The 18407-nt window shown below is 43.3% G+C and overlaps 1 protein-coding gene across 2 annotated transcripts in view; it reads right to left on the bottom strand.

Annotated features, from left to right (window-relative positions):
- Positions 1 to 18407, bottom strand: part of RASA3 (RAS p21 protein activator 3) — a 171364-nt gene that overhangs the window by 23106 nt on the left and 129851 nt on the right. For both annotated transcript variants that reach the window (XM_081947953.1, XM_081947952.1), the window contains exons 8-10: positions 2879 to 2958; positions 811 to 915; positions 338 to 494 (exon numbers count right to left, since the gene is read on the bottom strand). In XM_081947953.1, the coding sequence (XP_081804079.1) occupies positions 338 to 494; positions 811 to 915; positions 2879 to 2958 (342 nt within the window). The remainder of the gene's footprint in view (positions 1 to 337; positions 495 to 810; positions 916 to 2878; positions 2959 to 18407) is intronic.

The raw sequence follows: 18407 nt of genomic DNA on the forward strand, positions 1-18407 counted from the left end.
CAGGAAAGGGAAAATAGAAAGTTATCGGATGTTCCCTTCTAGGCCCTACTCAAGGAACAATTGCAATGCAGAGATAAAATCACTGGTTTCTTATTGCTAGTAAGTATAGGAATCCAGAGATTAAAAATGATCCTGGTCAAGACTGTTGGCTTCCCACAGCCAAATTATTTTGGGGACACAGTCATCATAACAAGATCATTTCCTGGACATTTGCATATTTCAGCATCTAATTTATCTTATAATTTGTTAATAAGCAAGGAGCCATGTTTGCAGAGAGCTTGAGGACACCAGACTGTTTATTGTAAAATAATAAATATGAGAAGAATGGAAAAATTACCTCAACATCTGCAGATTTTAATAAGAGGTCTCTAAGGGGGTTGTAATGCTCTGGAAGAAAGACATGGTCTTCTGTGTAAACCACATTTAACCGCAAAGAACCTAGGTCATCAGGTTTCAGTGTTTTGTTGCCATTAACTCTGGGCTGCAGGAAATACCTAACAAAGGAGAGAAACATAAAACAGCTTCTAAAACTATATATAGATTGTATTGCATATAGGCAGCCTTTCTTCCCAGTATTATGAAAGAGTCTATAAATCTTTCTTCATGTCTTTTCGTTTTTATGTAGCTAAACACATTATGGTTGTGATGACATGTATTTCTATCTAAAACTAGATGGGGCAGATAGGAGAAGGATTTTTTTAAAAAAATACACTAGATAAGAAATCAATTATGACAGGCAGCAAAATTGTTCTGAAACAACTTATAAAGAAATACAAATAAAGGGCAAAATAGTTTAATAAAATAGAGTACCATGCTTCATAACAGCTGGACTGTCGAAGAAATTTGAGTGGCAGCTTCAACTCTCCCAGAAATTCATCTCCAAACTTCAAGTTGCTTGCATTCCAAAGATCAACTCTGTAAGAGAGTAAAAGACAGAATGACGGACAGAAGAACAAGCCCTTTCTCCTCCTCTTTAATACTTTCATTTCCATCCACTCCAAAAAATATAAACTAAAAGTTAACTAATTAACTAACCAACTCCAAGACAAAAGAGGATGTTTTTAAAGCCCAAGTGTCAGACCTGGAAGCCATCTTTTACATTTGGGCCTTCAGGGAAAATGGGAGTGAGCATTATATGGAGTATGTGCGATATGTAGTCAAAATAACATTCTCTTCTCAGAGAGTCAGGGCCATCTTGCCCTGCAGCTGTGATGAGGTGACTGGGAGGGATCTCCAGTTTTGGATGGTGCCTGATTGGATCATGTGATGGACATGTAGGTGCTGGGCAGGGATGTGAACACTCTTTTGGGTAGGGAAAATCTGGAAACGTTCAGATTCAGGTTTTCCCAGATGTGCCAAAATGACATCTCTAATAAAATGGAACTTTGAGGAAACTCAAGCCTTGGGGTCTTTTTTTGTTGGGGGTGTTACTTGGAACCCTGACAGCAAGCTGAAGCAAACAGAAGAGTACTGCTATGTTAACTCATTTTAGGTTGACATAGTAAAAAGACTTGAAGCTGGTTTCTATCAACCGAGAAGATTGAAGAAGTAATAATCTGATTCCACCATGTGATAAACATATAGAAATGGATTCAGGTATTCCATGTTCCCAACATAATGTTTTGTCTGTGTGTATTTGTTCCCCTCTTCTTCCTGTTGTTTAAATCTAGAAGTTCAGGTTGTAAGATCATATTTCTTGTAGCTATGAGTTCATATTAAATTGATGCGACAGACTAGTGAGCTTTGAAAGGAGGGTAATCCTGTTTTCAAAGTATCAAAATTTAGCATTGCTCAACTGATAATCTTGAAACTGGTCTAATGTTACTTGCAGCAAGCCTATAGCAGGGTTAGGTTTAGAGTTAGACAAACCTTTTGAGCTACCACCATCATTGCAGTAACAAAAACCTCACCAGTCCTATTCTTATGCAAAAAGAAAAGAAAGTGCTAGGGTCCTCTGACCATATTTTTCTGTACATGCTGTTTGCTTGAACTTATTTGGTTGTTTGGGAAAAAAATACTGACATTTCTATGATTCAAAGAAACTTTGATTTAATTTTTTTTCCAAAAGGCACTGAAATCCTTCCAAAATTTCTTCTCAAACTCTTTGTCATCACTTTTCTGTTATATTTAAAAGTTTCTGCAAATTGCTAAGGTGAAATTATACTGGCAGTAATCAGGCAACTTCCCTAATAGCTCTGATTGAGGTTAAATATTACAACAGGGAATGGATTAGACGTGGTAAGTTCTAAATGCGTGCAGGAAAAGAGAATAATTACTGGCATCAGGAGATGGAAGGTGGTATGCAAGAAGCAATCTTCAGAATTGCATGATTCGAAGAAAAATACCAATACTGAATTATTTCAAATAAACTGGAACAGAGCCAGAAGCAAACTCAACTTCCCCAACAGATGGTACTGTAAAAAAAAGAGGGGGAACCAGTTTCAGAGTGGAATAAAACACTGGTGTAGAAATGCCCCAACTGTCCAAGGAAGAAAAGCAAAGGTAGCAAATAGAAAGGCACTGCTACTTCCATTCGTTGCGGATTTTACCAATAATGCAGAAGGTCCCTAACCTTTGCCGCTCTGTGGACCTGCTGCAAAAGGGGATAGGGGAACTGGGCCATGCGAGTGGCGGGCTGGCATGTGCCCACATCCCTTGCACGCGTGGCGGACCGGTGAGCATGCACGCAGCTCAACCTGTGCAAGAGGTAGGCTAGTGTGGACAAGTGCGAGTGTTCGTCAGCCTGCTGCTCAGGCAAATTGAGCTGCGGTTGTGTACATTCTGGCCAGCCATTCACACAGCCCAATTCTGAATAGGCCACAGCTTGGTAGTGGGCCACAAGTCAGGGGCTGGAGACTCCTAATATGAAGTATTTTACCTGATTTCCATCTTGTCAACTTCATCAGCATCTTCAATTTCAAAGTGAGATTTCTTGCTATAGCTGCTTGGCCTAGTAATCTAGTGCAAATAAGATTTTTTTTTAAAAAGGATCTTATTACTAAGAAAAATCCATTGAACCTTTTATATAAGGCACCTCAGAGCAATTGCACATTCTATTTGATTCAGTTTCATAAATTTAATTGTATTAAACTGCAACCTCTTTAGATAATGCTTTTATAGGCACACATATGAAGCTGCATCGCATATTGTAATGTAACTGATCTAGAACTGTTTTAATAAAGATACAGTATATGCAAGCAATTGAAAGAGTCCGTATTTGCATACCACCGACTCATTTAAAATACTAAAAAGGATCATTCCTGTAAGCTGATTTGGCAATTGAGTTTATTTTACTCTACTTTCGTTTACCATTATTCACTTACAAAAAGTGCACTATTTTTCAGATGTTTAAAATATTGCAGAAACAAAATCAATTTCATTTAGTGGAGAAAAACAAAGAGCATGTTTAGAAAATGAAACAAAAGCAAATGATAGTTATTGCAGAGCATTGTGCAACATCCAGCAGATTAATTGCAATTTCCTTAGCTTTTATGTACCCACAATTCTGACATTGTATTTTACTCAGTTTGTGTACAAGGCATTTTGATCACTCACACAATCACTCTGAGGTGAGAGTGACCAGAATTTACTTCTGGTAAAGTAAAAAACCAGAACATGACAATGTAAGATTTCTGTTCATGTCTGGTTGATCCATTCCACTTCTCCTTTGTTTCTAATAGGTAGTAAGCATTGGAGGCAGGTCTCAGCAGGATGATTTACAGAGGGTATCTTAACTGGAATACTCCTTCCCTCTCTAACCAATGGCTTAGTTAAAACTTGGTGTTTTCTTAAGCCCAATATGTGTGATATACCATTCTATCTATTGTATGTCTAGTATTTGAAGACAGCAATTGGTATGATAAGAGTATGGATGTCAACCCTCCACACATTTATCAATTTTGCAGAATTCATTCATTCACCTTGACAATCCCCAAGGTAGGACTGGTATAGCTCCATGTACATCTACTTGTATTACAAATCCTGGTCTTGTACGTTAAATCCTATATTCCAAATCCTTTTTTTGTGTTAAATCAAGAATGACATATTTTCAAGTGGCTTGAGGTCAAAATTCTGAAGAACAATGGCAAGAGATATGAGCAAGATTCAAGGAAGCATGCAAGCAAAACACCTAAGACATTCGAATGTCAAAACAAATATTTCTCTTACATCCTGGATAACATAATGACTGAGAATTCATTATAAGCAATTCCCCCAGCCTTTCCACCCCAAAGATTTATGATTCATGGCTACACAAGATCTGGACCTATGAGAGTATGATTCAGGTAGCCTAGGGAACATACATCAAATCAACTGATACTGTTTGTTAAAACAATGTGGTCCTTTCGTCTGATGATGTGTCAAACAACCTCCCTCATGGACTCGATCAATTATAAATACTTGAAGATTTTTCTTGGTTAAGAAAAACAGCAGGTAATCAATATCCAAATGGGAGCAGGAGGAAACCAACCAAAATTAGTGATTAGAAAGAAATTCAGAAACAAAGTCTTCTAGTGAAGTCATTCCTCCAAATTTTAGTTTCATTTTTAAGGGTTAGGGTTAGGGTTAGCAAGCTTTCTTGATTTGTCCCTCTTCCTCTCATCTAGCTCTCTTCAATTTTATAAGTTACAAAGGGAAGGAAGGAAAACAGTGTTGGTAATATAGAACACTGTTTTCTATAAGACTAAATTTTATTCTCCTTGACCTAGTGACTAGGAGCATTATAACAAATAAATATACCCAGCATTCATGTTGGCAATGCAAACATCAAGTATACGTGGACAATTTTGTGCAGAAAGCAAAAAAAAAAAAAAACTATCTATAAACACATATTGTGGAGGACTGTTGCTTCACTTGCCAACATCTTCTATATTCCAACAGTAGCTGATAAACTGGCGTTGCCCGGGTATTTATTTATAGGGGGAAATGTCTAGACCAAACATAATTTCTAATGTTGGATTTTTCCCCTTACCAGAGGGAGCCCCCTTGTGGAGTACTGTGAAGCTGTTACTGTGGCAACTCCACTGCACTGCACAGTAGAAGCCATTTTACAGCAGTACAGTAGAAGCCATTGTAAGGCATAACTGGCTATATCTTAACAGAACACATACCTTGAGGAGTTTTAGGAATGTCTTACCCTCCACAATATTTTTTCCAGAGAGTAAGTCATCTGTGTACCAAGTTTGGCTGAAATTGCTCGAGGCATTCCAGAGTTATGCTGGAACACACACACACACACAAACACAGAGCCATGTATGTATGTATGTATGTATGTATGTATGTATGTATGTATGTATGTACATACATATTTTAATATAATTTAATTTAATTAGCACTTCTAGACCGCCCCCTCTCCCAAAGGGACTCGGGGCGGTGTACAGTCCATGTCAAAAACAACATACATAATAACAATTAAAAATTATTAAATGGATAAATACATAAATAAGAGGAGGATAAAATAGACAGAACTGTAATTGCTAAATAAATAATTTAAAATATACAAAATTTAAAACCCCAGTGTCCAATAAAATTAAGTCCCCTAAAAAACCAGTAGGAAATATATATGCCAGGAGGTAGACGTTAAGAATTATGCCAGACCAGCCAGTCGGAACAGGTGTGTCTTCAGTTTCTGCCGGAAGGAGCGGAAGTCAGTGGTGGTTCTAATGTCGGGGGGGAGGTCATTCCAGAGGGTTGGGCCCATCACAGAGAAGGCCCTACTCCTTGGTGTCGCCCGTTGGCATTGCCTAGTGGACGGCACCAGGAGAAGCCCCTCCCTGTGAGAGCGAATTGGCCGCAGGGATGTATGTGGGAGGACGCGATCCCGCAGGTAACTAGGCCCTATGCCATGGAGCGATTTAAAGATGGTGGTCAAAACCTTGAAACGCACCCGAAAGACCACAGGTAGCCAGTGCAGCTCGCGCAGGAGCGGTGTTATGTGGGAGTACCTAGTACTCCCCATGACTGCCCGCGCGGCTGCGTTCTGGACTAGCTGTAGTCTTCGTGCGCGTCCCAAGGGAAGCCCCATGTAGAGAGCATTACAGTAGTCCAGGCGAGACGTCACCAGTGCATGAGTGACCGTGCGTAGGGCATCCCGGTCCAGAAGGGGGCGCAATTGGCGCACCAGGCGGACCTGGTGGAACGCCCCCCTAGCCACGGCTGCCACATGGTCATCCATTGACAGCCGGGCATCTAGGAGGACGCCCAAATTGCACGCCCGTTCCACAGGGGGCAGTTGTTCGCCCCCTATGGCCAGCGTTGGAGTCAGCTGACTGAACCGAGGTGCTGGTAGCCACAGCCACTCAGTCTTGGAGGGGTTGAGTTTGAGTCTGTTGTCCCCCATCCAGACCCCAACGGCTTCCAAACACCGGGACATCACTTCGACAGCCTCGCTGGGGTGATTTGGGGTTGAAACGTACAGCTGAGTATCATCAGCGTACAGATGGTATTCAACCCCAAAACCACGGATGATCTCTCCCAGCGGCTTCACATATGTGTTGAACAGGAGGGGCGAGAGGACCGACCCCTGTGGCACCCCACAAGTGAGTGACCTCAGGGTCGACCTCTGCCCCCCTGTCAACACACATTGCGACCGGTCGGAGAGGTAGGAGCTGAACCACCGTAAAACGGTGCCTCCGACTCCCATCCCCTCCAGCCGGCGCAATAGGATACCATGGTCGATGGTATCAAAAGCCGCTGAGAGGTCTAATAGGACCAGGATAGAGGAACAACCTCTATCTCTGGCCCTCCAGAGATCATCAACCAGCGCGACCAAGGCTGTCTCTGTGCTGTGCCCGGGTCGGAAGCCGGACTGGCGTGGGTCTAGATATTCGGATTCGTCAAGGTGTCGTGGAAATTGCTGTGCCACCACATTCTCAACAACCTTCGCTAAAAAGGGAAGGTTGGAGACTGGACGATAATTAGCCAGCTCCATTGGGTCCAGTGAAGGCCTCTTGAGCAAGGGCCTCACCACCGCCTCTTTCAAGGCAGTTGGTAGGAAGCCCTCACCCAATGAGGCGTTCACCAGGCCCAGAAGCCAGCCTCGTGTCACCTCCCAGGATGCCAGTACCAGCCAGGAGGGACACGGGTCCATTGAACATGTGGTGGGTCGCAGCCGTCCACGCAACCTGTCCAAATCCTCGGGGGCAACAGAGTCAAACTCCTCCCAGAATGGTCTCACAAGACTCACTGTTGACGGCTCGTCCGGCCCACTGGAGGGGGCCCATCCGCTCCGTATCTGAGCGACTTTGTCCTGCAGATATTCCCCAAACTCCTCTGCTCTACCCTGCAAGGGTGCCCCCCACGTCCCCTGTGACAGGAGAGAGCGGGTCACCCTAAACAGGGCAGCAGGGCGGTTATCTGCGGACGCAATAAGAGCAGCACAATGTCTACGTTTGGCCGCTCTCAATGCCACAAGGTAGGTCCGTAAATAGGCTCTTACCTGTGTTCGATCAGACTCGGAGCGTGAGGATCTCCACCTGCTCTCTAGACGTCTCCTATGGCGCTTCATCACCCTCAGCTCCTCGGTATACCAAGGAGCTCGGGTGGATCGCTGCCGTAGGAGAGGTCGCAAATGCGCAACCCGGTCCAAGGCCCCAGCCACCGCCGTATTCCAGGTGGCCACTAGGTCCTCCGACCGAGCGCGGGTCAGGGCTACAGGTAGTGGCCCAAGTTCCGTCTGGAACCTATCCGGTTCCATCAGGTGCTTGGGGCGGTACCAGCTTGGACAGGCTGGCTCCGCCTCCTCGCGGTGGGGGGTAGCGGAAGGGAAGTCGAGCCAGAGACATGAGTGATCTGACCATGACAGGGGAGTAATGACTAAGTCCCCTATTCCCAGATCACTCGTCCACTGTTCAGATACAAAAATAAGGTCCAGTGTGTGACCGCCCTCGTGTGTGGGGCCCTGAATTAATTGGGTCAGGCCCATGGCTGTCATGGAAGCCATGAACTCCCGAGCCACCTCAGATGCTGCTCCCGTCGACGGCAGGTTGAAGTCCCCCATGACCAAAAGCCTGGGGATCTCAACCGCCGTCTCTGAGATCAGCTCGAGGAGCTCGGGCAGGGCCGCTGATGTATAGCGAGGAGCCAAGTATACAATCAGCAGGCCCAACTGCCTCCCTGGGCCCCATTTCACACCTAGGGACTCACAACCGGGTATCTGAGGAACAGTGAACTCTCTCGGTTCCAGACCATCCCGTATAACTACCGCCACCCCACCACCCTTACCCAGGGCCCGAGGCTGATGGAATGCACGGAAACCCGGTGGGCACATTTCCACGAGGGGTAAACCACCCTCGTGGCCCAACCAGGTCTCCGTTATCCCTGCAAGGTCCAGCTCCCCCTCCGAGATCAGCTCGCTAATGAGGGGGGCCTTGTTGGTTATGGACCTTGCATTGCAAAGCATCAGCCGCAGGCCCTGGCTCTGTAGTTCCTGACCACCTAGGCTGCGGGGGTTGGTACAAACGACCGGGCGTAGCCAACAGCCACGGTCTCCCAACCGACCTTGTGATCTCCTCCTGTCCTCGCACCCCCCCTCCCCGCGACCGATGTAATAAAACAACCCTCTACCGGAATAATTTGTTCCCTCTCCCCCCCCACCCCGCTCACTTCCCTCCTGGACTCACCTGTTCGACTGGTGCTGGCTTCCCTCCCGGCCTGGTTAACCCACCCCCCCTCCCTGGAACCCCCTAAAAACAATGTAAAACATTTGACTAAAAATCCCCTCGGCTTCCGTTTCTTCCACCTCTCGGGGTTCACAAACCCGTCATCAAGGCAGGCCCTTGTAAGAGCCAAGGGCCATACCTGCGAGAGAGGGGCCTCCCGCAGGCGGAGCAGGTCTAACCTTGAATAAATTGATAGAATATTAAAGCCCAATTGGGTAAGGGTGCTGGTAGTAAAAGTCAATAGCCGGTGCTGGTAGTAAAAGTCAATAGCCGGAGGGCTAAGGTCTTAATGGTAGTACTTGGAAAGAAGGCGGGGGGGAAATGTTCAAATATTCCCAAATAGTGGAGCAAGGCAGAGATGTCATAAAAATGGGAGACAGTCTAAGGTGGTTGAGGATAGATATAATCACAGATGTGGGATCTTTAGTGGGTGGGGGGGGGCATTCTGAGCCCAGCTGTTTTTAATCTAGGCAGTCAGTCAGGCCCATCCATAGCCCTGAAACGGGCCTCCAGTGGCCTCTGAAGTTCTAAGCCATCCCCAGCCGTTATTTTAGTTCCTCTCCTCACTTCTGGTTCCCCAACACATTCATCTTGGTCCCCATCCGGCGCCTCAGTGATCATTGCAATTTGGGTAAAGCTCTCAAAAATTATAGGAACATTCTCCAGGTTCCCGGGAGCATGGGAGCAGCCAGGCTACGGCCAAATGTCATAGAGAGGAGTCCCTGGCTGCAGCTCTTTCCACACCTCCGACGCTGCAGCCATCTCAAATATATATATTTGTTTTCGTAAATTTTCACGGGTGTAGGTATGCTGGTTTTGTTGTATTCGGGTCTTTTCCCGTGTAAGATTGAGATTGTCTTGGCAACATTTCGGCAAGATCACACTTGCCATCTTCAGACTGCTGTTGGCTAGGCTTAAAATGCGATCGGAGCTGCCGTCTTTCTGTAAATCTTGGTGGGAGGGGATGGGGTGCTGGCTTTGTTTCAGTAAGTGGAATGATTGGTTGTGTGGTTGTATCATGATTGGTAGATTGGTGCTGATTGGTGCTGGCTGTGTGTGCATTGTTGTTTTGTACAATACAAAACAACAATGTCGTTACAATACAAAACAACAATGCACACACAACCAGCACCAATCAGCACCAATCTACCAATCATGATACAACCACACAACCAATCATTCCACTTACTGAAACAAAGCCAGCACCCCATCCCCTCCCACTAAGATTTACAGAAAGACGGCAGCTCCGATCGCATTTTAAGCCTAGCCGACAGCAGCCTGAAGATGGCAAGTGAGATCTTGCCGAAACGTTGCCAAGACAATCTCAATCTTACACGGGAAAAGACCCAAATACAACAAAACCAACATACATACATACATACATACATACATACATACATACATACATACATAATAATGATGTATGTATGTATGTATGTATGTATGTATGTATGTATGTGTATATAAATTAATTTTGAAGGAACCAGGTTAATCTCCAAAACTGAACACTTCAGCAAGAGAATAATTATGGAAGCTATCGAAATAGAGAAACACCCCCACAACATAAATAAACGTGCCGCCACCTACCAGACATCTGGAAACCAGCCCTAATCAACAAACGAGCCCCACCCACCACCGAGGCCATTACAACACGAAACAACTATGTCCTGGGACTGGATATTTCTCAATTTCCCAGAGGTCCCATTAAAAACTTCTCTTTTTCAAAAACTTTCTAGAAAGATATGAAAAGACCCAGACGCATTGGAATCAAAATAACTTGGCTTCATCTACTATTAATTTATTATTATCCTCGCTATTCAGATCATAGGGCAATATGTTATATTTCTATGTCCAAGGGAAAACCGCTATCGGTCTGCCAATGCTCGAGACAAATTGTAGAGTTGAAGGCAGGAAAACCAACTGCCCTAAGCAACAACTGAAAGGCTTAGATAGAAGGCGAAATGAAGGGAGGAAATATAGAAAGGGAAGAATTTAGTCTGGCATCCTTCACAGCAAAATAGCCCGAAGGCTCAGTTTCACAGGCTGTCTTTAAAAGGCCTGGCTTTATTGTTTTGGAGAAATGACGACAGGACTGAAGTCAGATGATGGGGCTTATGCTGATGCTTAATTAGCCCCCTGAGAAATCTGGCTCAGTCCTGCAGGAAGTCAAGGCCAAAGGAGCTCCAGTTTGAGACTCATCCCTCCTTCTGCAATTCTTCTCCTATATGGCAGATGGCAATTTAAGAAGAAGAAAAAGAACTCGCATTATAATGACCACGGCTTAGGTTAATCTGTAATTATGAGTCAGTTTGAACTCATCTTTTTGTGGGCAGATCTAAAATGTAATAACCTTTGGAAGTCATTGCAGGAAGGCAAGAAACACTTTATTTATTCAGTACAGTTACGGACTGGTATAATACGTGAATATAATATCCTGCAATGGAACATAAGTATATAGTTTGTGAAACAAAATGGGGTAAACATGTTCCCAAGACACCTTGTCTCACAGCCTTAAAATCTGAGGAAGGAGAAGCAGGTCCACTCTGTATAAATTATATAAATACTCAGTTCCCCCTGAAAACTGATATTGAATACATCTTGCCAGACATCTCCAGGGGTGGGATTCTAACAGTTCGGGCGAACTGGTAGCTCCGAAGATCAGCTGAGAGCGAACCGGTTCGCTCTGATTGAAATAGAGAAACACCCCCACAACATGAATAAACATGACCCACCTACCAGACATCTGGAAACCAGCCCTAATCAACAAACAAGCCCCACCCACCACCGAGGCCATCACAACACGAAACAACAATGTCCTCCGATCTTCAGGTGGGCCTGCCTGCCCGCCCCTGGGTTATACTCACCTTTATTTCTTTGTTTTTTAGCCCAGCTGATAGGCGAGGCAGAGCTGATTGCACCTCAGCTGTTTTGCAGCTTTGTTTTAAACCACTAGGCGCACACGAAAAGCGTGCAAAGCGCGGGCTCAGTGTTTCAGTTGTTAGACCGGTTGAGTCACACCGCTGGACATATCTGACCTTTCCCATCTGAGTCCAGATACTTTTTCTTATTTATTCTTGCTGTAAGTGCAGATAGTCCTTGACTTAAAGCTATTCTTTCAGCGACAGTTCAAAGTTAGGACAGTGATAAATGGTCTTAGCACCCATGCCTAAAGTTACACCTGTGGCAATTGCCCTCGTAGCCATGGGATCAAAATTTGGAAGCTTGGCAGCCCACTCATTCTCACAACTTCAGGGATGTTGCAACTACCACCACCTACCTATCTCCCCCCCCAACATTGATGTCATTTTGACCCTGCATTCCGTGCCTCAGTTCCCCTTCACTGCCTTCTTGCTCTGTTTGCTGGCAAGGAGTGTCTGTCCTGGCTGCTATATTGGGCTGGCTTTGTATTGTGAAAAACAGGGGGAAAGGTATGCTTTCAGCCTGTTTCCCCCCCCCCCTTTTTGCAACACAAAGCCAGCCCGATAAGATTCAAGAGTGTGGTGAAAAAAGAGTGTTTCGGCACACACTGTCCTCATTAAGTTACCTTATGTTTTGTTTGTTTGTTTGTTTGTTGTTTTCTTTTTGCCATATGAGCCAGCCTCATATGGTCCAGAAGCCAGACCAGGCATGCGTCACCAGCAACTGGAGCAAGAAGACAGTAGCAAAGGTGAGCTGCGATGGTGGTGCACAGGGCAACAGGGTGGTGAAGCTGGAGCTTGGAAAGCAGCCCCAGAGCTACACACTGTTTGCCGTCCTGCAAGGCAGGGTGCCGGGTGGTCAGAAGGGCAAAGATGGGGGTGAGATATTGGACAGGGTCCCTCCTGGCATCTTTGTTGTGGCCCGCCAGCGGCCAGCAGAGCTGGCAGCAGATTTGGACAGTGAGGAGGTTGGGGAGGAACATGGGCCGGTCCTGGAGTCTGGGGAAGGCTCTGATGAGGGCTCTGCGTCGGAGGCAGAGAGGGGGCAAGAGCCATATGCCAGTTATCAGCTGCCTTCAGAGTCAGACATCAGTGAGGCGGACGAAAAGCTGGATCCTGTTCCCAGTGTGTGCATGCACAGAGTTATCAGACGGAGGGAACAGCTAAAGAACAGGGGTTGACTTGGGATTAAGGCCACAGGTGGATGACTGGCCCCTCCCAGAAGGAATAAAAGAGGAGCGAAAGGGGAGTGGAGTTGCAGGAGACAATCGGTTTGCTTAATTGGTTCGTGATTCTCCCGAGACTCCTTGCCAAGTTTTGCAGATATCGGCCTGTCAGCTCTCCAAGCCAGATAAGGTCTGTGACTGTACATCCTCCCTTGAAAGACTTTGCTGGATGTGAATAAACAGAATTCACAGTAAATTAATAAAAGGGTTTTTTGTTGGAACCAGGAGTTTACTTCATGTTCTTGGGAAGCCTAAACCAGAACACCCTTATCTTGTTGAGCCTCAGGGCCAGGAGGGACGAAGCTTGAAACGGCTTTGGATTTGGGTGCATCCTTGGTTAATGACTCCTAAAATTCATTTAATGACAGCATGGAGACTGCCAGAATTGCAGTCATGTGAGGCAGTCATGTGATATCTCTCCTTATGACATTCTAAATTGATGATTACCTATACTTCAAGGACGGAAAAGCAAAAGAATAATATAAAATAGTATCCAGACAGATTAAAAAGCAATCAAATATAACAGGTATATGTGTACATGCGAATATATATACCAACAGATTTGAATGCTTACTTGAAACATTTATATGTTTCTAATAATTCCTAACAATTTCCTATCTGCTAAATGAACAACACCATTCAGCTAAAGCCATGTCAGTCTCTATGAAGAAATTAAGGACTGTAGATTTTATTTATCCATTTTGTTTGCCTGTGTTTTTTTACATGTGTGTTATTGATTTTGGAAATAAATTGAAAAATGATTTGTTTTCTGAAACTTTGACTATATTCAGTACATGAAAGTTGGTTTTGATACCCAGAAATGTCACCTTCCTTCCTTCCTCCGGCCTCGAATATGCTTCAGGATGCTTTTCAAACACCTCAGAAGCAGCTGCATGTGTAAAGCATGGGAGGGGACTAATTTATCTTTATCGAAATTATCTATAAATCTTTCACCTAACCCAACAAAGACAACAAAAAGGTTGAGGTTTTTTTTTCTTTCTAACGAGGCCATGACACGGTAAGAAAGTACTCCACCCAGCAATAACCACAATATAATCTCCTCCCGTTAAAAATTCAGAAACTTCTTCCATAATCAGATAGCATTATTACTACGTATTTTTAAAATGTATTAGCAGACTGATTAAACTGCATTTTAAAACTGAGTCGGACAAAGAAAATTCAGTTCTGAATACAAAGCCAAATAAACAGACATCTATGAGATGCATGCAGATTCACACACGGCGCATGGTAAACAAGGGAATTAAAACACCAAACCTAGAAACTTTAGTTATGTATTTAATTTAAATGTATCTTGGAATAAGAGTACAGTGATTCAGTGTGCATTACCATGTATGTTGCAATATTTTGTAAAATCTCTCCACCACTTCTAATAGAAATAATTTCACTTTTGAATCTTATGAAGTATAGAGACAACGTAGATTCAATTCAATTAGCACTTTAAAATTGTTCATGCCTTCCACATTTTGTTAAAAGTTTATCGTTTGGAGTCTCTGAAGTGGAAATATAGCCACTGATATACCTGCAGATTGAGTGTCCTAGAGGACGAAGGGGGCCTTAATAGATTTGATACATATATATCCTTCGATGGTCATGCTACATACTGTACCTGTGCATACAGAGCTGTTTAAAATTCAACTCAGATGATAGCTGTGTCTGCCCCCATGACATTTTTATCTTGTTCTCCCCTGTTACCCAACCATAGACATTTGTTTTCTTCAGAAAGCTGCATGAAAATATACCATACAGCTTCAGTATTTTCCAAAATATATTTTTACTACTGTACTCCTCCATACATCATAAGTATCATATAGATTCATCGTGTGCTGTGCAGGATGAAAACAAAACCCAAGGACTTCTCGCTTAACTACAGTTTTCATATCCTGGTATTTTCCAGGTACATTTCAAACATTTTCATATCCTGGCCTTTTGCTGTTCTGTAATCTATTAGTACTCCCTGCCAGTACTTTCTTGACTTGTTCTACAAAATCTTCCTTTTTAATTGCTGTCCAGCATTTTCAGGAAGTATTCCTGCACAACTGCTTCCTATTTTTCTCATGTATATATTTCAAGACATTAACTGAGTAGGAGAGGAGTTGAGGATCCAACCCTACTAAGTATATCTTGCTTCTTCAAGATATTGAACAAGCAAGTATACCTTCAACACTTCTTCAAGTGTTATCAAGTGTAGGTAACACTTTCCTAACACACATCTTTAAAAAACTAATTCTAGCTTTACCAGGACTTCTTTGCTCCTTTTGTTTCTTCTTAGTCATTTGATGTTCCATAAGAAACTAAAAATCTTGGTTGTACTTATAGATTAATTTTACAGGGGAAGGGAGAGTCCAAAGTCACTATGGTGAAAAGTTTAATATGATTCTTGGGAGGATACGTATTGCTCTTCTGGAAACTGGATAAAGTCATGTAAGATCTGGAGCATTTACTGCATTTTCTCTCTCTAATAGTACACTCTTTTCAACAATAGTATTTATTGTATACTGCTTCACGGTGCTTACAGCCCTCTCTAAGTGCTTTTACAGAGTCAGCATATTGCCCCCAACAATCTGGGATCCTCATTTTACTGACCTCAGAAGGATGGAAGGCCGAGTCAATCTTGAGCCAGTGAGAATCGAACTGCTGAACTACAATCAGCCAGCAGTCAGCAGAAGTAGCCTGCAATACTAAATTCTAACCACTGGCAACCACAACTCATCAACCATCTCATTAATGACTCCTTTTCCAGAAAGAGGATTTGCAAGATGGTTCTACTCTATGCAATGCTGAAAGTGACTAGAATTGGTCTCAGGACATTTTAATTTGCAGTTTCTTCTGATCATAATTTACATCTTAATACGGCAGAATATGGAATTATTTCTAGTCACATCTCAAAAATGGTAACAGAGAGAATAGAACAAACAAGGCCCCCTAAGCTTCCAAAGGAGGCAGTCTCTTCATATTCTCACTATCAGGCACCCTTGAAGAAAACAGATGAAGGCAATAAAAGTCTGGAGGAATCATTAGGAAAACTTGCAATGTTGGATGAGCTACCGTGGAAATAATTAGGTCCCTTTGTAGTTTATCAATGTGCCCAAAGTGACTAAGTCATCAGAAATCATTTTGGGGTGATATATAGCAGAGTTGGAAGGGACCTTGGAGGTCTTCTAGTCCAACCCCCTGCCTAGGCAGGAAACCCTATACCGTTTCAGACAAATAGCTATCCAACATCTTCTTAAAGACTTCCAGTGTTGGGGCATTCACAACTTCTGGAGGCAAGCTGTTCCACTGATTAATTGTTCTAACTGTCAGGAAGTTTCTCCTCAGTTCTAAGTTGCTTCTCTCCTTGATTAGATTCCACCCATTGCTTCTTGTTCTCCCATCAGGTGCTTTGGAGAATAGTTTGACTCCCTCTTCTTTGTGGCGACCCCTGAGATATTGGAACACTGCTATCATGTCTCCCCTACTCCTTCTTTTCATTAAACTAAACATACCCAGTTTCTGCAACCGTTCTTCATATGTTTTAGTCTCCAGTCCCCTAATCATCTTTGTTGCTCTTCTGTGCACTCTTTCTAGAGTCTCTACTTCTTTTCTACATCGTGGTGACCAAAACTGAATGCAGTATTCCAAGTGTGGCCTTACCAAGGCATTATAAAGTGGTATCAACACTTCACGTGATCTTGATTCTATCCCTCTGTTTATGTAGCCTAGAACTGTATTGGCTTTTTTGGCAGCTGCTGCACACTGCTGGCTCATATTTAAATGGTTGTCCACTAGGACTCCAAGATCCTCTCACAGGTACTACTATTGAGCAAGGTACCACCTATTTTGTACCTGTGCATTTCGTTTTTCTTGCCTAAATGTAGAACCTTACTCTTTTCGCCATTGAATTTCATTTTATTAGATAGTGCCCAATGTTCAAGTTTGTCAAGATCCTTCTGTATCTTAAGCCTATCTTCTGGAGTGTTGGCTATTCCTGCCAGCTTAGTGTCATCTGCCAATACGATGACTTCCCCATTTATCCCCTCATCCAAATGATTGATGAAGATGTTGAAGAGTACTGGGCCTAAAACAGAGCCTTGGGGTATATTGGAAAACAAAATGCTGGACAGCAATTAAAAAGGAGGAAGATTTTGTAGAACAAGTCAAGTATGGGAATCAAGATCGTTTTACTTATTATATATTGTGTTTCTTTTCAATTTGTACCACCAAACGTTTCATGCTCAAAATATTCTGCTGCATTCATCCAGCAGGTTTCCTCTGTGATATTATCATTGCCACCTGCATCACCGCCAGCTGCTTCCTTTGTTTCACCTTCTTTCAGTTCTCCTCACTGATACACAACCACAATGATCCAGAGCCTGTTTCCTTTTTCACCCAGACCTCTTATTGTCTCCTTTTTTTTCTGCACCAAAAAATATACATGCTTCATTTTCTTTTCCAACAGATGAAGAAAATGTAACCACCTTATGAAGGGCTTTTGCTTCTTTCCTCCTCACTGAGAAAGCAAGTTACAGGAAACCCCACCCTGAATTGCCTGTGTCAGTGGCGCTATTCATTGAAGCTTTTGCAGCACTCCACACAAAGGCACCCTAACAGGGCCATAAGGCCAGATGCAGAAATGTCACATCACTTGCAGAACTCAACTGTTCTGCCTCTCCCTTCTGTTTATCTCCTGCCTCGTGCAAGGAACCATCTCCACCCAAAACTGGTCTCGTGCAACAGTTCTGACAACTTTCTTCACCCATGCTCAGATCTCCTCTACTTCAGGTCATTGTGTGACCTTCCAGGTTTCCAAGCCTCCTACTCTCCACCAATTTACCAGCCCCAATTTTATAGATATGTACATAGCCAGGTGAAGATCCTCACTACTCAGGAAAGGTGTAGCATACGTTGTCCTATATTCAACCCAGGGGCTCTGCCTCCAGATAAAATTTCTTGAGCCCTTTGTTTGAGCATCAGTGAACTTATTTCTTCTTAAACCATTATCCTATCCCATTGTTCACAATAGCAAAGCATTATTAAAATTAATTTATACCTTAAAATATATGTGCAAACCTTATTGCACTATGATCCCACAAAGAATTTGGACAATATCTGCATAGGCAAATGCAAGATTTTAGTTCAAGGAGTAAGGTTCAGACAAGTTATGTTTGTGTGGTTCTAAAAGATGGATAGGAATTTATTGGTATGCTCTTGAACTCTTTCTTCAGAGTGTAAAAAAACTCTAAATTGGCCCTACTCAGAAGTTTTGGTCTGAAACATGACTAAGCTAACCTGTATTTAGATAATAGGTGGAGTAATTTTTTTTGTTAAAGGTCTCATTCTCAAGGTCACACACTGTGGGCACAAGCAATTGCAAGCAAGAATAAGGTATGTGATGAGTAAAACCTGAATCCAAGGTGGCATTTATTGTTTCTTTGGCATATACCCTTTTCCCCCTCATTCTTTCATTTTCCAACATCTTTTCCTCTTTTCTCTCCCAAAGAGCTGCCAGTTACAAAAAAGACTGACAGCTCTTAACAGAGAGTCAATCTTTTGTGGTATGGAAATCTGACCAAAGCTTTAATCCCAGGTTGCCAACTTTGATTTAA

This window comes from Natrix helvetica, assembly GCF_964273705.1.
Source record: "Natrix helvetica genome assembly, chromosome: 3".
Lineage (NCBI taxonomy): Eukaryota > Metazoa > Chordata > Lepidosauria > Squamata > Natricidae > Natrix > Natrix helvetica.